Source organism: Salmo salar, chromosome 06 (assembly GCF_965601325.2).
Source record: "Salmo salar chromosome 06, fSalSal1, whole genome shotgun sequence".
Classification (NCBI taxonomy): Eukaryota; Metazoa; Chordata; class Actinopteri; order Salmoniformes; family Salmonidae; genus Salmo; species Salmo salar.
This window is the reverse complement of record NC_138296.1, coordinates 85,441,335-85,455,705: the sequence shown is the minus strand read 5'-3', so window position 1 is coordinate 85,455,705 and position 14,371 is coordinate 85,441,335. Positions and strand designations below refer to the sequence as shown.

Sequence of the window (14,371 nt, the reverse complement as noted above, 5' to 3'; positions counted from 1 at the left end):
GTCTAGTACAAACCAGCCAGGTTGTAGTCGGTCTAGTCTAGTACAAACCAGCCAGGTTGTAGTCGGTCTAGTCTAGTACAAACCAGCCAGGTTGTAGTTGGTCTAGTCTAGTACAAACCAGCCAGGTTGTAGTTGGTCTAGTCTAGTACAAACCAGCCAGGTTGTAGTTGGTCTAGTCTAGTACAAACCAGCCAGGTTGTAGTCGGTCTAGTCTAGTACAAACCAGCCAGGTTGTAGTCGGTCTAGTCTAGTACAAACCAGCCAGGTTGTAGTTGGTCTAGTCTAGTACAAACCAGCCAGGTTGTAGTCGGTCTAGTCTAGTACAAACCAGCCAGGTTGTAGTTGGTCTAGTCTAGTACACATCAGCCAGGTTGTGTCATCGTTTCATAATCCCTGAAAACACACTCACACACACTGCAGGCTCTGATGACGGTGAACTCCAGACTGAGGCAGCTCTACCCCGACAGTGAGGAGCTGTTTGATATCGTCCTGATGACTAATAACCACGCCCAGGTCGGGGTGCGCCTCATCAACAGCATCAACCACTACGGTGCGTAAAACACGCATACAACACGCCTACATGCTCTGTCACGCGTACTGCAATGTTACAGCCATGGCTACAATGTTATAAGACACACCTGTTTTGTAATGTAAAGTATGGGACCTGTTAAAATCTCAAACCCTCTCTGACCCTGGGACACAGAGACACAAACTTTATAGAGAAACTCCAGCCCTGCAGCGGTTACCACCCCCTGGCTTCACACCTCTGGCCCTGGCTACTCTGTTGCTAGGGGGTTGCAAAAGGCCCTTCCAGAACACTCTTCGGTTAGATTAATGTGACCTGGTCAGTCAATCACAGGCTGTACCTGGTGGGGATTTCAAACCCGCAACACAGTCTGTGCTTTGAACTTAGGGTTGCAGAGACAACATGTCATAAGAACCCTGCACCACCTCAACTAATTTCTGGACCATCTACATGAACAATTCTGACTTTGGACATTCCCTGACCAAGCATCTTTGACACTAAACACTATCAATACTACTAGTTCCCTCCTTTGTGAAGTCGTGTGTGTCTGTTTGGTGAATAGGCAATAAAGTGTGGATTGTATGTATCCCTATCTCCTGCTTGTTATCAGTTGTCTTACCGGGACTCTGGAACAGTTGTACCTATATATTTAAACCAGTACCAGTTGGTGGTGCTCTTTTTCAGGGTCCATTGAATGATTGGACATCCAATTTAAAACCTCTTGGGGCTAGGTGGGACGCTAGCGTGCCACCCGTGGTGCACTCCATCAACAGCAGGTGCATTTCAAGAGCGGCAAATTTGAATCCAAATAAATGTCAAAATTCAAATTTTTCAAAAATACAACTATTTTACACCATTTGAAAGATAAACATCTCCTTAATCTAACCACGTTTTACGATTTCAAAAAGGTTTTACGGCGAAAGCATAAATTTAGAGTATGTTAGGACAGTACATTTACAAGAGTTGTGTGTAATGTTTTGTCAAGTCAAAGACAGGGTCACCAAAACCATAAAACCAGCTAAAATGATGCACTAACCTTTTACAATCTCCATCAGATGACACTCCTAGGACATTATGTTAGACAATGCATGCATTTTTAGTTCTATCAAGTTCATATTTATATCCAAAAACAGCGTTTTACTATGGCATTGATGTTGAGGAAATCGTTTCCCTCCAATAACCGGCAGTCAAGTCAGCGTAACAAATTAAATAATTAAAATTAGAAAACATTGGTAAAATATTATATTGTCATTTAAAGAATTATAGATTTACATCTCTTGAACGCAATCAACTTGCCAGATTTAAAAATAACCTTACTGGGAAATCACACTTTGCAATAATCTGAGCACTGCGCCCAGAAAAATACGCGTTGCGATACAGACTAGACGTCATGTTGGGGAGATCTAAAATCGAAAATACTATGTAAATAATCCATTACCTTTGATTCTCTTCATCAGATGTCACTTCCAGGTATCACAGGTCCATAACGAATGTAGTTTTGTTCAAAAAAGCTCATCATTTATGTCCAAAAATCTCCGTCTCGTTAGCACATGATGTAAGCCAGCCGGACTTCTCGTCATGAACGAGGGGAAAAAATATATTTCCGTTCGTTCAAACATGTCAAACGTTGTATAGCATAAATCATTAGGGCCTTTTTTAACCAGAACATGAATAATATTCAAGGTGGACGAATGCATACTCTTTTATAACGTATTGGAACGAGGGTACCCAACATGAACTCGCGCGCCAGGTGTCTAATGGGACATCATCGTTCCATGGCTCTTGTTCGGTCAGATCTCCCTCCAGAAGACTCAAAACACTTTGTAAAGGCTGGTGACATCTAGTGGAAGCAATAGGAAGTGCCAAAATATTCCTAAACCCCTGTGTTTTTCAATGGGATAGGTTTAAAGTCAATACAACACATCAGGTATCCACTTCCTGTCAGAAAATGTCTCAGGGTTTTGCCTGCCAAATGAGTTCTGTTATACTCACAGACACCATTCAAACAGTTTTGGAAACTTTAGAGTGTTTTCTATCCATATATAATAAGTATATGCATATTCTAGTTACTGGGTAGGATTAGTAACCAGATTAAATCGGGTACATTTTTTTTATCCAGACGTGCAAATGCTGCCCCCTAGACCCAACAGGTTAAAAGGTACAATATGCAGAAATCGCTCCATCATTTCCTTGTTGCTAAAATTCTAAACAATTCTAAACAAACAGTACAATGACTGACTATCTAAACGGGTGTGAAATATATTTTCCATAGACAAAAATATTGTATTTTCACCTGGTATACAAACCGAAAGCAAAAGATGAAAAAAATGTACTTAACGGGAAGCATACAAATAGAAGATATCTACCGCTTGTTAGACTTGCTTCTAATGTGAATGAAAGATCTATAACTCATATTTCTATGTGCATTTAGTTGGGTCACCAAAAAGTTACATATTGCAGCTTTAATGCTGCTCTTTTGACCAAATATGTTTTTATTGTTTATGCCTGTTCATGATATGTAGTGGCCATCTTTGGCTACCACCCTGATAACTATACATCACATTTCTATACGGTGATAATGTTTGTTGTTTCGTCTATCTGACAGATTTAACCATTGAGAGATTCTGTATGACGGGAGGGCAAAGCCCCATTGGCTATCTGAAAGCCTACATGACCAACCTGTACCTCTCCAAGGATGGAAAGAAAGTCACTGAGGCCATTGAGGAGGGTAGGTGGTGATGACAGTGTTTTTTGTCCTCTAGGGATTTAACTGGTTTAGCTTAGCATGGGTGCTAAGTCAACAACTCTAGATGTACATTTTGGTAACACTTTATAGAATAGCCTACAGCTGTAATGCATGGTTGATGCTGTTGTAATAGGTTGTGACTCATTGTAATGGCTGTAATGGAATCAATGGAACGGAGTCAAACATGTGGTTTCCATACGTGTGATGTGTTTGCTACCCTTCCATTTATTCCATTCCAGCTATTACAATGAGCCTGTCCTCCTATAGCTCCTTCCACCAGCCTCCACTGGGATTTCCTAAACCCAGAAGTACAACATCGCGACACTTCCAGGAAAGCTTGTGAAACAGACCAAACAGTCCAGGCCGGGGCTTGAGAAGTCAATGAGAGAAGTGAAGAATTATTACTTAGTTGTTCATTAAAGCACATCCTAGATTGGAGCCAATGTCTTAAGTAGTTGAACATTTTATTACCCCAACTTTATGAAAATTACACATTTACATTTTTGTCAAAACCTACTTTAAATTGAAGGAGTGGCTTTGATTTAACGGCCTGCAGAAGTGCAGTTCGGCGTGAGACAACTTAGACCTGATTACATGTATTTACACATGAGCTTAGTTAGCCAACGTCGCCATGACATCACCTACAAGTGTGATCAGGGATTTTAATTGGAGAAGCAGTTTTATCTTCTTAGTGTGTGTGTGTGTGTGTGTGTGTGTGTGTGTGTGTGTGTGTGTGTGTGTGTGTGTGTGTGTGTGTGTGTGTGTGTGTGTGTGTGTGTGTAGTTTTAATGACTATGTAAACTTCCGAAGTCGGAAGTTTACATTGTCATTAAAACTACACACACACACACACTATATATACACAGTTGAAGTCGGAAGTTTACATACACTTAGGTTGGAGTCATTAAAACTTGTTTTTCAACCTCTCCACAAATTTCTTGTTTATCAAACTATAGTTTTGGGAAGTCGGTACGACATCTACTTTGTGCATGACACAAGTCATTTTTATAACAATTGTTTACAGACAGTGAATTTTAAGTTAAATAATCTATCACAATTCCAGTGGGTCAGAAGTTAACACACTAAGTTGACTGCCTTAAAACAGCTTGGAAAATTCCAGAAAATGATGTCATGGCTTTAGAAGTTTCTGATAGGCTAATTGTCAATTGGAGGTGTACCTGTGGATGTTTTTCAAGGCCTACCTTCAAACTCAGTGCCTCTGCTTGACATCATGGGAAAATCAGCCAAGACCTCAGAAAAAAACATTGTAGACCTCCACAAGTTTGCTTCATTCTTGGGAGCAATTTCCAAACGCTTGAAGGTACCACGTTCATCTGTTCAAACAATAGTATGCAAGTATAAACACCATGGGTCCACGCAGCCGTCATACCGCTCAGGAAGGAGACACGTTCTGTCTTTGGAGTCTCTGTCTTTCCCCACTCACAGTCTGTGCTTGTATTTAGTTTTCATGCTAGTGATGGCTGAGAATCCACTCTCACATAGGTATGTGGTTGCAAAGGGAATCGGTGTCTTAACTGCGCTATTTGCCAAGGCAGGATACTCTGAGCGCAGCTCAGTCCAGAAGTATGGCAGTGGCTTTTGATTTAAATTCCATTTTTACAGAACCGCTTGTTGCAATTTCGATGAGGCTCTCTTGTTCAGATATCGGTAAGTGGACTGGAGGCAGGGCATGAAAGGGATAACCAAGCCAGTTGTTTGTCATCCGTTTCAGGAAAGTAATTGCGCACCCAACTCACTCAGGTGGTTTGCTATATCACATTTGACATTGTCCGTAAGCTTGAGTTCATTTGCACACAAAAAAATCATACAATGATGGAAAGACCTGTGTGTTGTCCTTGTTAATGCAGACAGAGCAGAGCTCCAACTTCTTAATCATAGCCTCAATTTTGTCCCGCACATTGAATATAGTTACGAAGAGTCCCTGTAATCCCAGATTCAGATCATTCAGGTGAGAAAAAACATCACCCAGATAGGCCAGTCGTGTGAAAAACTCGTCATCATGCAATCGGTCAGACAAGTGAACATTATGGTCAGTAATGAAAACTTTAAGCTCTTCTCTCAATTTTAAAAAATGTGTCAACACCTTTCCCCTTGATAAAAGCGCACTTAAGTATGTTGCAAAAGCGTTACATGGTCGCTGCCCATATCATTGCATAATGCAGAAAAAACACAAGAGTTCAGGGGCCTTGCTTTAACAAAGTTAACCATTTTCACTGTAGTGTCCAAAACATCTTTCAAGCTGTCAGGCATTCCCTTGGCAGCAAGAGCCTCTCAGTGGATGCTGCAGTGTACCCAAGTGGCGTCGGGAGCAATCCACTATGTCTCCCTGTCATGGCTTTTGCGCCATCAGTACAGATACCAACACATCTTGACCACCAAAGTCCATTTGATGTCACAAAGCTGTCCATTACTTTAAAAATATCCTCTCCTGTTGTCCTGGTTTCCAATGGTTTGCAGAATCAAATCATATCAAAGTTTATTTGTCACGTGCGCCGAATACAACAGGTGTAGACCTTACAGTGAAATGCTTACTTACAGGCTCTAACCAATAGTGCAAAAAAGGTATTAGGTGAACAATAGGCAAGTAAAGAAATAAAACAACAGTGAAAAGACAGGCTATATACAGTAGCGAGGCTATAAAAATTGCGAGGCTACATACAGACACCGGTTAGTCAGGCTGATTGAGGTAGTATGTACATGTAGATATGGTTAAAGCGACTATGCATATATGATGAATAGAGAGTAGCAGTAGAATAAAAGAATGCAGATAGCCCGGTTAGCCAATGTGCGGGAGCACTGGTTGGTCGGCCCAATTGAGGTAGTATGTACATGAATGTATAGTTAAAGTGACTATGCATATATGATAAACAGAGAGTAGCAGCAGCGTAAAAAGAGGGGTTGGGGGGGCACACAATGCAAATAGTCCGGGTAGCCATTTGATTACCTGTTCAGGAGTCTTATGGTGTTGAACGCTGAGCTGTGGTCAATGAATAGAATTCTCACAAGTGTTCCTTTTGTCCAGGTGGGAAAGGGCAGTGTGGAGTGCAATAGAGATTGCATCATCTGTGGATCTGTTTGGGCTGTATGCAAATTGGAGTGGGTCTAGGGTTTCTGGGATAATGGTGTTGATGTGAGCCATTACCAGCCTTTCAAAGCACTTCATGGCTACGGACATGAGTGCTACGGGTCTGTAGTCATTTAGGCAGGTTGCCTTTGAAGAGGGTGTCTTCCTTAATTGACCCCCATAAACGTAACATATACCAGGAGCTGTGCCAGGCCTGCCACGTCTGTTGACTCATCCAGCTGTAACGTGTAGAATTCACTGGCTTGTATGTTGTATGTTAATTGTTTCAAAGCATCTCTTGCCATGTCACTGACGTTTTGTGAAACAGTGTTGTTTGATGAAGTCTTTGTCTGTATAGTTTTTTGGGGTCATTTCCCCCAGCATTGTCCCAGCCATATCCACAGCAGCAAGATGGATTAAGTCCTCCACAATAGTATGGTGCTCACCTGTCCTAGCCACTCGGTAGCTCACCATATAAGACGCTTCTAGCCACTTCTTATTAATGGTATCTTTTACTTTTATACATCTTACTGCTCGAAAGTCATCTTAATTCTTGCTCAAAAAACTCCCGCTGCTTATTTTTAAAATTGGCATGTTTGTTTCTAAATGTCTGTGCAAGAGTGAAGGATTCATCGAGTTGTGACATAGTACTTTTGCACACATAACACACTGTGGCTGAGGAAAGGCACTACTTCCAATATAAGTGAACCCCAAATCAATGTAGTTCTCATCATATTAGCGTCTCCTCAATGGTCCAACGTCCTGTTGTTCAGTGCTTTCCCGGGTAAGGGGGCAGTAGCTCTTCGGCTGCATCGGATTCACAACTGTCAGTGTCCATGCTAGCTGGGCTAACAACAAATGTAGAAATACTGATGCTAGCATTGGATGTGCTCATGGAAGCAGAACAACTTGTGTCGTCGACAGGTGCAGATGTAGTACTGCTGGTAGTAGCAGTACTACCAGTAGAGCTGGTATGTGTCTCTATGGACGTGGGCCTTACTTTTTTAAACCATTTATACATTTTCAAGTCAACGGAATGAGCAGCAGCTGCGTTTGGCTACATACGGACCGTTAGTGGAATTCCCGTGAGAGAGTAACGGTTAATGTGATTGGATGTTAATTATTTGACTAGGCTACCTGTATTTGACATTGTGTTGTTACTTCGCTGATCACTAAATTGTTTAATTTTATTTTTGCCAGTGAAACGAGGCAACTAATTGTTTTTTTAAATTTTAATTTAAAAAAATGTGAATCACATTTTTACTTGGCGTACCCCCGACGGCATTGCGTGTACCCCAGTTTGGGAATACCTGTACTAGACACTATTTATGGGGGTTATTAGTAAGAATTAAATCAATCAATAAGAATCTAACAAGGTTTTTCACATTTTGAGATCAGTTGAGTCATATTAAAATCAATAATTATACTCTTAAATTGATCTGAGGCCTGAAATAGCCAATCCAGACTCAAATCCCTAAAATGACCAATTCCTAGGACAAGTAGTTGGCTGCTTCGAGCAACAAATAAATTCCAGCAACAAAAAAATGTGAATTCTGGTTTATGGAACAGAAATATTTAAAGATCATTAACTATTATTAATATTTAAAAATGATGAGATTATTTGTTATCAGAATGTATAAAACCCTAATAATATTTTATAAACAGGCATTGCTGCAGCGACCATGTTTACATGTGGAGATGTGGAAAACCAGCTGTCCGACACACAGCTGAAAGTAGCCTTTGACGGAGACGCTGTCCTCTTCTCTGATGAGTCGGAGATCATCGCGAAACAACGTGGCCTGGGTAAGTTCTTTGAGCACGAGCAGGAGTTTGAGAACATACCTCTTAAAAAGGTGATCACGAGAGGATCTGAAGTACTACATGCCTACATTTTATGTAAATGTTTGACATTGCTTTTTTTCTTCAGATTTCCTGATTTGGAGTCTCCTACACTGTTAGAAAAAATGGGCTATCTACAATGTAAAGGGGTTCTTTGGCTGTCCCCATAGGAAACCCTTTGATGAACACTTTTTGGTTCCAGGTAGAACCCTTTCCACAGAGGGTTTTACATGGAACTCAAAAGGGTACTACCCGGGACCAAAAAGGGTTCTATCGGGAACCAAACAGGGTTATCCTGTGGGGACAGCCGAAAAACCCTTTTGTAACCCTTTTTTATAAGAGTGTATACGGGGGTTATAGATTTTCAACTAACTAGCAACCAACTTTTAAACTAACTATCCCACTATCCCTAATCCCTGACGTAACCCTTACTTAATCGTACCAAGTTGTTGCATATCTACATTGGCAGTTAATATCTTGGTGATAGTTTGAGCATCTAAAGACCATCTATAATAGGGGACTATCCCAATAAAGAAGAACCCATTGATGTATTATTTACTTTGATTTTGGACAAAAGTAAAAACAATACTATGCTAACCCTATGTCTCACTGTTTCACTCAGGGTCCCTTGAAGTGTTTCCTGGAGGCACTGGGGAAGCTCCAGCGAAAGTTCTATGCCAAGAATGAGCGTATGAACTGCCCCATTCGTACCTACCTGGTAACAGCCCGCAGTGCAGCCAGCTCAGGGGCCCGTGTCCTCAAGACCCTCAGGAGCTGGGGCCTGGAGATCGACGAAGCCCTGTTCCTAGCCGGGGCCCCCAAAGGGCCCCTCCTGCAGATGATCCGGCCCCACATATTTTTCGACGACCAGATGTCCCACATCGAGGGAGCCAAGGAGCTGGGGACCATCGCTGCACACGTGCCTTATGGGATCGGACAGAAGTATCACAAGGGGGAACTTATTGAGCAGCCTGCCAAACATGTCAAAGACAAGAAGTAAAGAGCCTCCTAGTGGTGGGGAGATATCATACATTATTCAAAGGCTTAGTTGCACACTACCCTGTCATCAACTGTAGGACCTTTATTGTTTATCAGGATTTTGTATTATTTCTCTTTTTTACACTTTATTACAAACATCTTTATCAGAAAATATTGTATTAACAGGAGAGAAACACATTGCATTTATTTTTTTGCAGGACATGACATATCATCCAAAATGGATGATGTAGTACACAATTGTGCATATTTTTCGAGGACCCATTTTGGCTCGTGAGCATGACTTAAAAAAATATTGGCTGAAATGTACTGAACTTTAGGAGCAACTCTTTAATCATCATTATTTTTACTATCCATGCATTGTTCTAATCTATTCCATTTTCTTATTCCATTTAATAATACTAGTTTTTAGACATAACCTCACCTTGCTCTTAGTAAAGCTGTATTAGGCTATATGTTATATCAAAACCTCAAGCAAGCTAGTTCAACATATCTGTTTCACTAGTAAAATGTTACGTGTCAGGCGTTGTGTTCCAAATAGTTTACAGCTGAATATACACAATTGTTTGTTTATTTTTTTCAGTTTTAACTGAACATAAAGGGTTCTAAAGGGTTCTATATATAAATGCAACACATAAAGTGTTTTTCCCATGTTTCATGAGCTGAAATAAAAGATCCCAGAAATGTTCCATATGAACAAAAAACTTATTTCTCTCAAATGTTGTGCACAAATTTACATCCCTGTTAGTGAGCATTTCTCCTTTGCCAAGATAGTCCATCCATCTGACAGGTGTGGCATATCAAGAAGCTGATTAAACAGCATGATCATTACACAGGTGCACCTTGTGCTGGGGGAAAAAAATATGCAGTTTTGTCACACACACAATGCCACAGACGTATGAAGTTTTGAAGGAGCACTCAATTGGCATGCTGAATGCAGGAATGTCTACCAGAGCTGTTGCCAGAGAATTGAATGTTCATTTCTCTACCATATGCTGCCTCCAACGTTGTTCTAGAGAATTTGGCAGTACGTACAACCGGCCTCACAACCGCAGACCACGTCAGCCCAGGACCTCGACATCCGGTTTCTTCACCTGTGGGATCGTCTGAGACCAGTCACACGGACAGCTGATGAAACTGAGGAGTATTTCTGTCACTAATAAAGCCCTTTTGTGGTGAAAAACTCTGATTAACTGGGCCTTGCTCCCAAGTGGGTGGGCCTACGCCCTTGCCCAGTCATGTGAAATCCATAGATTAGGGCCTAATGAATCTATTTCAATTGGCTGATTTCCTGATATGAACTGTAATAGATGTGAATGACTGATTCATGTTTTTATGTATTATCAAATCTCACCGGTAGATGGTGTTGCTGGATACAAAATGGCAGATTCTTTTTTTTCACTGGTTTGTGTTGTTTACATTGGCCTTTGCTCTAGCATTGTTTTTGCTCTCACATGCACATTCACTTGTGTTTTAAAACTAGACTAAACCAATCAAATACCTAACAAACTAATTCTGATTCTAGAGCACAATCCTCCATACGTCATCTTTCCCCTGTTTGAGTTGATCGAGACCCTTGTTTTATATTCTCTTCAATGCACTTGCAAGAACACACCACCCGAGGGCACTCTCATTCACACTATTTACATGAGGCATTTTCTGCCTGTCGGGCAACAGACTGCATCTCTCCATGAGCTGGGCCCAGCCTGCAGTTTCCATGGATACTCTGGGTGCTGCTGACACCAGGAGGACTGAGTAGGCGCCGCTTGTTTAAGACACAATTAATAACAAAGGATTAGAGGCACATAGTACCCTGCTGCTTTCTATGAGAGACATCGCATCGTCGTCACACAGCCACTATACTGTGTGTGTGTGTGTGTGTGTGTGTGTGTGTGTGTGTGTGTGTGTGTGTGTGTGTGTGTGTGTGTGTGTGTGTGTGTGTGTATATGTGTGAGTGTGCAAATTGTATCTGTTGGTGATAAGTGTGTGTCATGATGGGGGATTCATGGGGGTCCATTGGGGATGTTTTGGTGTCTACAAGAGCAACAACACTTGACTGTATCCTGCTCCCAGGGGGCTAGCATGTGGCACGTCTTTAGACTGTGTTACATAGCAGTGACACAACATCTACACACAGTGATATGGCTGTATAATGCCAACAGGAAACTGTGATATGATAATGACATGTATTGAGGTCAGCTGGGTCCTGTTCCATAGGAGGAGGAGCAGGAGGATTCCAACAGCAGCCACATTATCCAGGTCACCAACTGGAATCTGTGATGGCCTAAAATACTGTAATTCAACCCAATGTCTGTCCACTAACTGCAATGTGTTGCAGGTCTATTTATAGAGGAACATATTCAGTTGTTTAGTGATGACATTTCTTTAAGACATTGATGGGCCTAAAACAGAGTTGGAGGCAGATGTGCAGTAAGGACTATACTATAGATTGCTAGTGTAACAAAGATGGTTCTGTACACAAGTGCACATTTTAAGGCTATATGTATTTAGTTTCAGGGGATTTTAGAACGTGCACATTTTAAGGCTCTATGAATTGAGTTTGTGGATTTTAGAATGTATCTTAAAGTTCCGCTGTGTAAATGCCTGATACTCAGTGTTCCATTAGACCTTGTGCTGTCCTGTGTCATGATTCTGGCATTGGGCATTTAATCCTCATAGGATTGCAGGCAATAGTTTAAGTATCCTACATGTTACTTATTCAATCTGAATTCAACATGATATGGAATTGTATGGAACTATTAATTGATTATGTCTCAATCAATAGAAGAGTCTCTGGTTGCTATGACATTGATGATCTAGATTTAACGATTGGTGATGCAGTTATGATTATGATGCCATAATACGGAGGGATACTTCTGATGTTCCATCCATACAAATATAATCTTATTCTAGTTCTGTGGTTCCATTATCCAGGCACAAGATAGAAAGTTGCCTGAAGGCTTGTGTATCATTAAATTGCCTTTATCTGAGAAAGCAAACCATGGATAACGCTCCTCGAGGTAACTATTTATACACTGCACTTCTGATTGGTCTGATGTAAGGTTGCACATTTCTGGTAACTTTCCCAAAAGTCCTCTATGAACAACCACCAATGGAGTAAGGTTTGACTTCATTTGTACAGTTGAATAGTTGTGGTGTGATGAATATATCATTGGTAAACCAAGGCTTTGTCCTGAAATCTTGCTCATGTTCCTCCATCAGTAAGCCATGAACGGGTAGACATCCCCATGATTGTATAGTATCATTCCGTGGTGGACCCATATTAGGGTAAGGTTTTTCTACATAACACATGTAACATCTGCACTGAGGTGCATTTCCAATGAAATGAAAATTGGGTGTGACAGAATCCTAAAGATGGTCCAAGTCTCTTAATCTCAGTCTGATAAACCCTCTTGATGTCTGCTAGGTGATGAGATTATGCAGCCCATAGACAGGTAAACAACTAGCAGTAGGCGATGAACCTAATGCAGGGGCAGCTGAATACCATGCAGGGCCAGTTTATTGAGTTGCAGAGTGGTGTCTCTCAGGTAGTAGTAGTCTCTCAGGTAGTAGTCTCTCAGGTAGTAGTCTCTCAGGTAGTAGTAGTCTCTCAGGTAGTAGTCTCTCAGGTAGTAGTCTCTCAGGTAGTAGTAGTCTCTCAGGTAGTAGTCTCTCAGGTAGTAGTAGTCTCTCAGGTAGTAGTCTCTCAGGTAGTAGTCTCTCAGGTAGTAGTAGTCTCTCAGGTAATAGTCTCTCAGGTAGTAGTCTCTCAGGTAGTAGTCTCTCAGGTAATAGTCTCTCAGGTAGTAGTCTCTCAGGTAGTAGTCTCTCAGGTAGTAGTCTCTCAGGTAATAGTCTCTCAGGTAGTAGTCTCTCAGGTAATAGTCTCTCAGGTAATAGTCTCTCAGGTAGTAGTAGTCTCTCAGGTAATAGTCTCTCAGGTAGTAGTCTCTCAGGTAGTAGTAGTCTCTCAGGTAATAGTCTCTCAGGTAGTAGTCTCTCAGGTAGTAGTAGTCTCTCAGGTAATAGTCTCTCAGGTAGTAGTCTCTCAGGTAGTAGTCTCTCAGGTAATAGTCTCTCAGGTAGTAGTCTCTCAGGTAGTAGTCTCTCAGGTAGTAGTAGTCTTTCAGGTAATAGTCTCTCAGGTAGTAGTCTCTCAGGTAGTAGTCTCTCAGGTAGTAGTCTCTCAGGTAGTAGTAGTCTCTCAGGTAGTAGTCTCTCAGGTAGTAGTCTCTCAGGTAGTAGTAGTCTCTCAGGTAATAGTCTCTCAGGTAGTAGTAGTCTTTCAGGTAATAGTCTCTCAGGTAGTAGTGCTCTCAGGTAGTAGTCTCTCAGGTAGTAGTCTCTCAGGTAGTAGTAGTCTCTCAGGTAATAGTCTCTCAGGTAGTAGTAGTCTTTCAGGTAATAGTCTCTCAGGTAATAGTCGCTCAGTAGTAGTCTCTATGGTAATAGTCTCTCCTGTAGTAGTCTGTCAGGTAGTAGTCTCTCAGGTAATAGTAGTCTTTCAGGTAAGTAGTCTCTCAGGTAGTAGTCTCTCAGGTAGTAGTCTCTCAGGTAGTAGTAGTCTTTCAGGTAATAGTCTCTCAGGTAATAGTCTCTCAGGTAGTAGTCTCTCAGGTAATAGTCTCTCCTGTAGTAGTCTGTCAGGTAGTAGTCTCTCAGGTAATAGTAGTCTTTCAGGTAATAGTCTCTCAGGTAGTAGTCTCTCAGGTAGTAGTCTCTCAGGTAGTAGTAGTCTTTCAGGTAATAGTCTCTCAGGTAGTAGTCTCTCAGGTAGTAGTCTCTCAGGTAGTAGTAGTCTTTCAGGTAATAGTCTCTCAGGTAATAGTCTCTCAGGTAGTAGTAGTCTTTCAGGTAATAGTCTCTAAGGTAGTAGTAGTCTCTATGGTAATAGTAGTCTTTCAGGTAATAGTCTCTCAGGTAGTAGTCTCTCCTGTAGTAGTCTGTCAGGTAGTAGTCTCTCAGGTAATAGTAGTCTTTCAGGTAATAGTCTCTCAGGTAGTAGTCTCTCAGGTAGTAGTCTCTCAGGTAGTAGTAGTCTTTCAGGCAGTAGTAGTCTCTCAGGTAGTAGTAGTCTTTCAGGTAGTACATTTACATTTACATTTAAGTCATTTAGCAGACGCTCTTATCCAGAGCGACTTACAAATTAGTAGTAGTATCTCAGGTAGTAGTAGCTCAG

General features: G+C 41.3%; 2 protein-coding genes across 2 annotated transcripts; both read left to right on the top strand.

Moving 5' to 3' along the window:
- The first annotated feature begins 421 nt into the window (after window positions 1-421).
- LOC145879762 (cytosolic 5'-nucleotidase 1A) lies at window positions 422-3,617 on the top strand. Its single transcript, XM_082976127.1, has 2 exons — window positions 422-550; window positions 3,132-3,617. Exons 1-2 carry the CDS (start codon window positions 427-429, stop codon window positions 3,263-3,265), a joined length of 258 nt encoding a protein of 85 aa, XP_082832253.1. The 5' UTR covers window positions 422-426; the 3' UTR covers window positions 3,266-3,617.
- A 4,415-nt stretch (window positions 3,618-8,032) lies between these two features.
- On the top strand, window positions 8,033-9,885 carry LOC106608205 (cytosolic 5'-nucleotidase 1A-like). The gene is made up of 2 exons (XM_082976126.1): window positions 8,033-8,160; window positions 8,819-9,885. The coding sequence occupies exons 1-2, from the start codon at window positions 8,125-8,127 to the stop codon at window positions 9,194-9,196; spliced, it is 414 nt and encodes a 137-aa protein (XP_082832252.1). The 5' UTR covers window positions 8,033-8,124; the 3' UTR covers window positions 9,197-9,885.
- The last annotated feature ends 4,486 nt before the right edge of the window (window positions 9,886-14,371 follow it).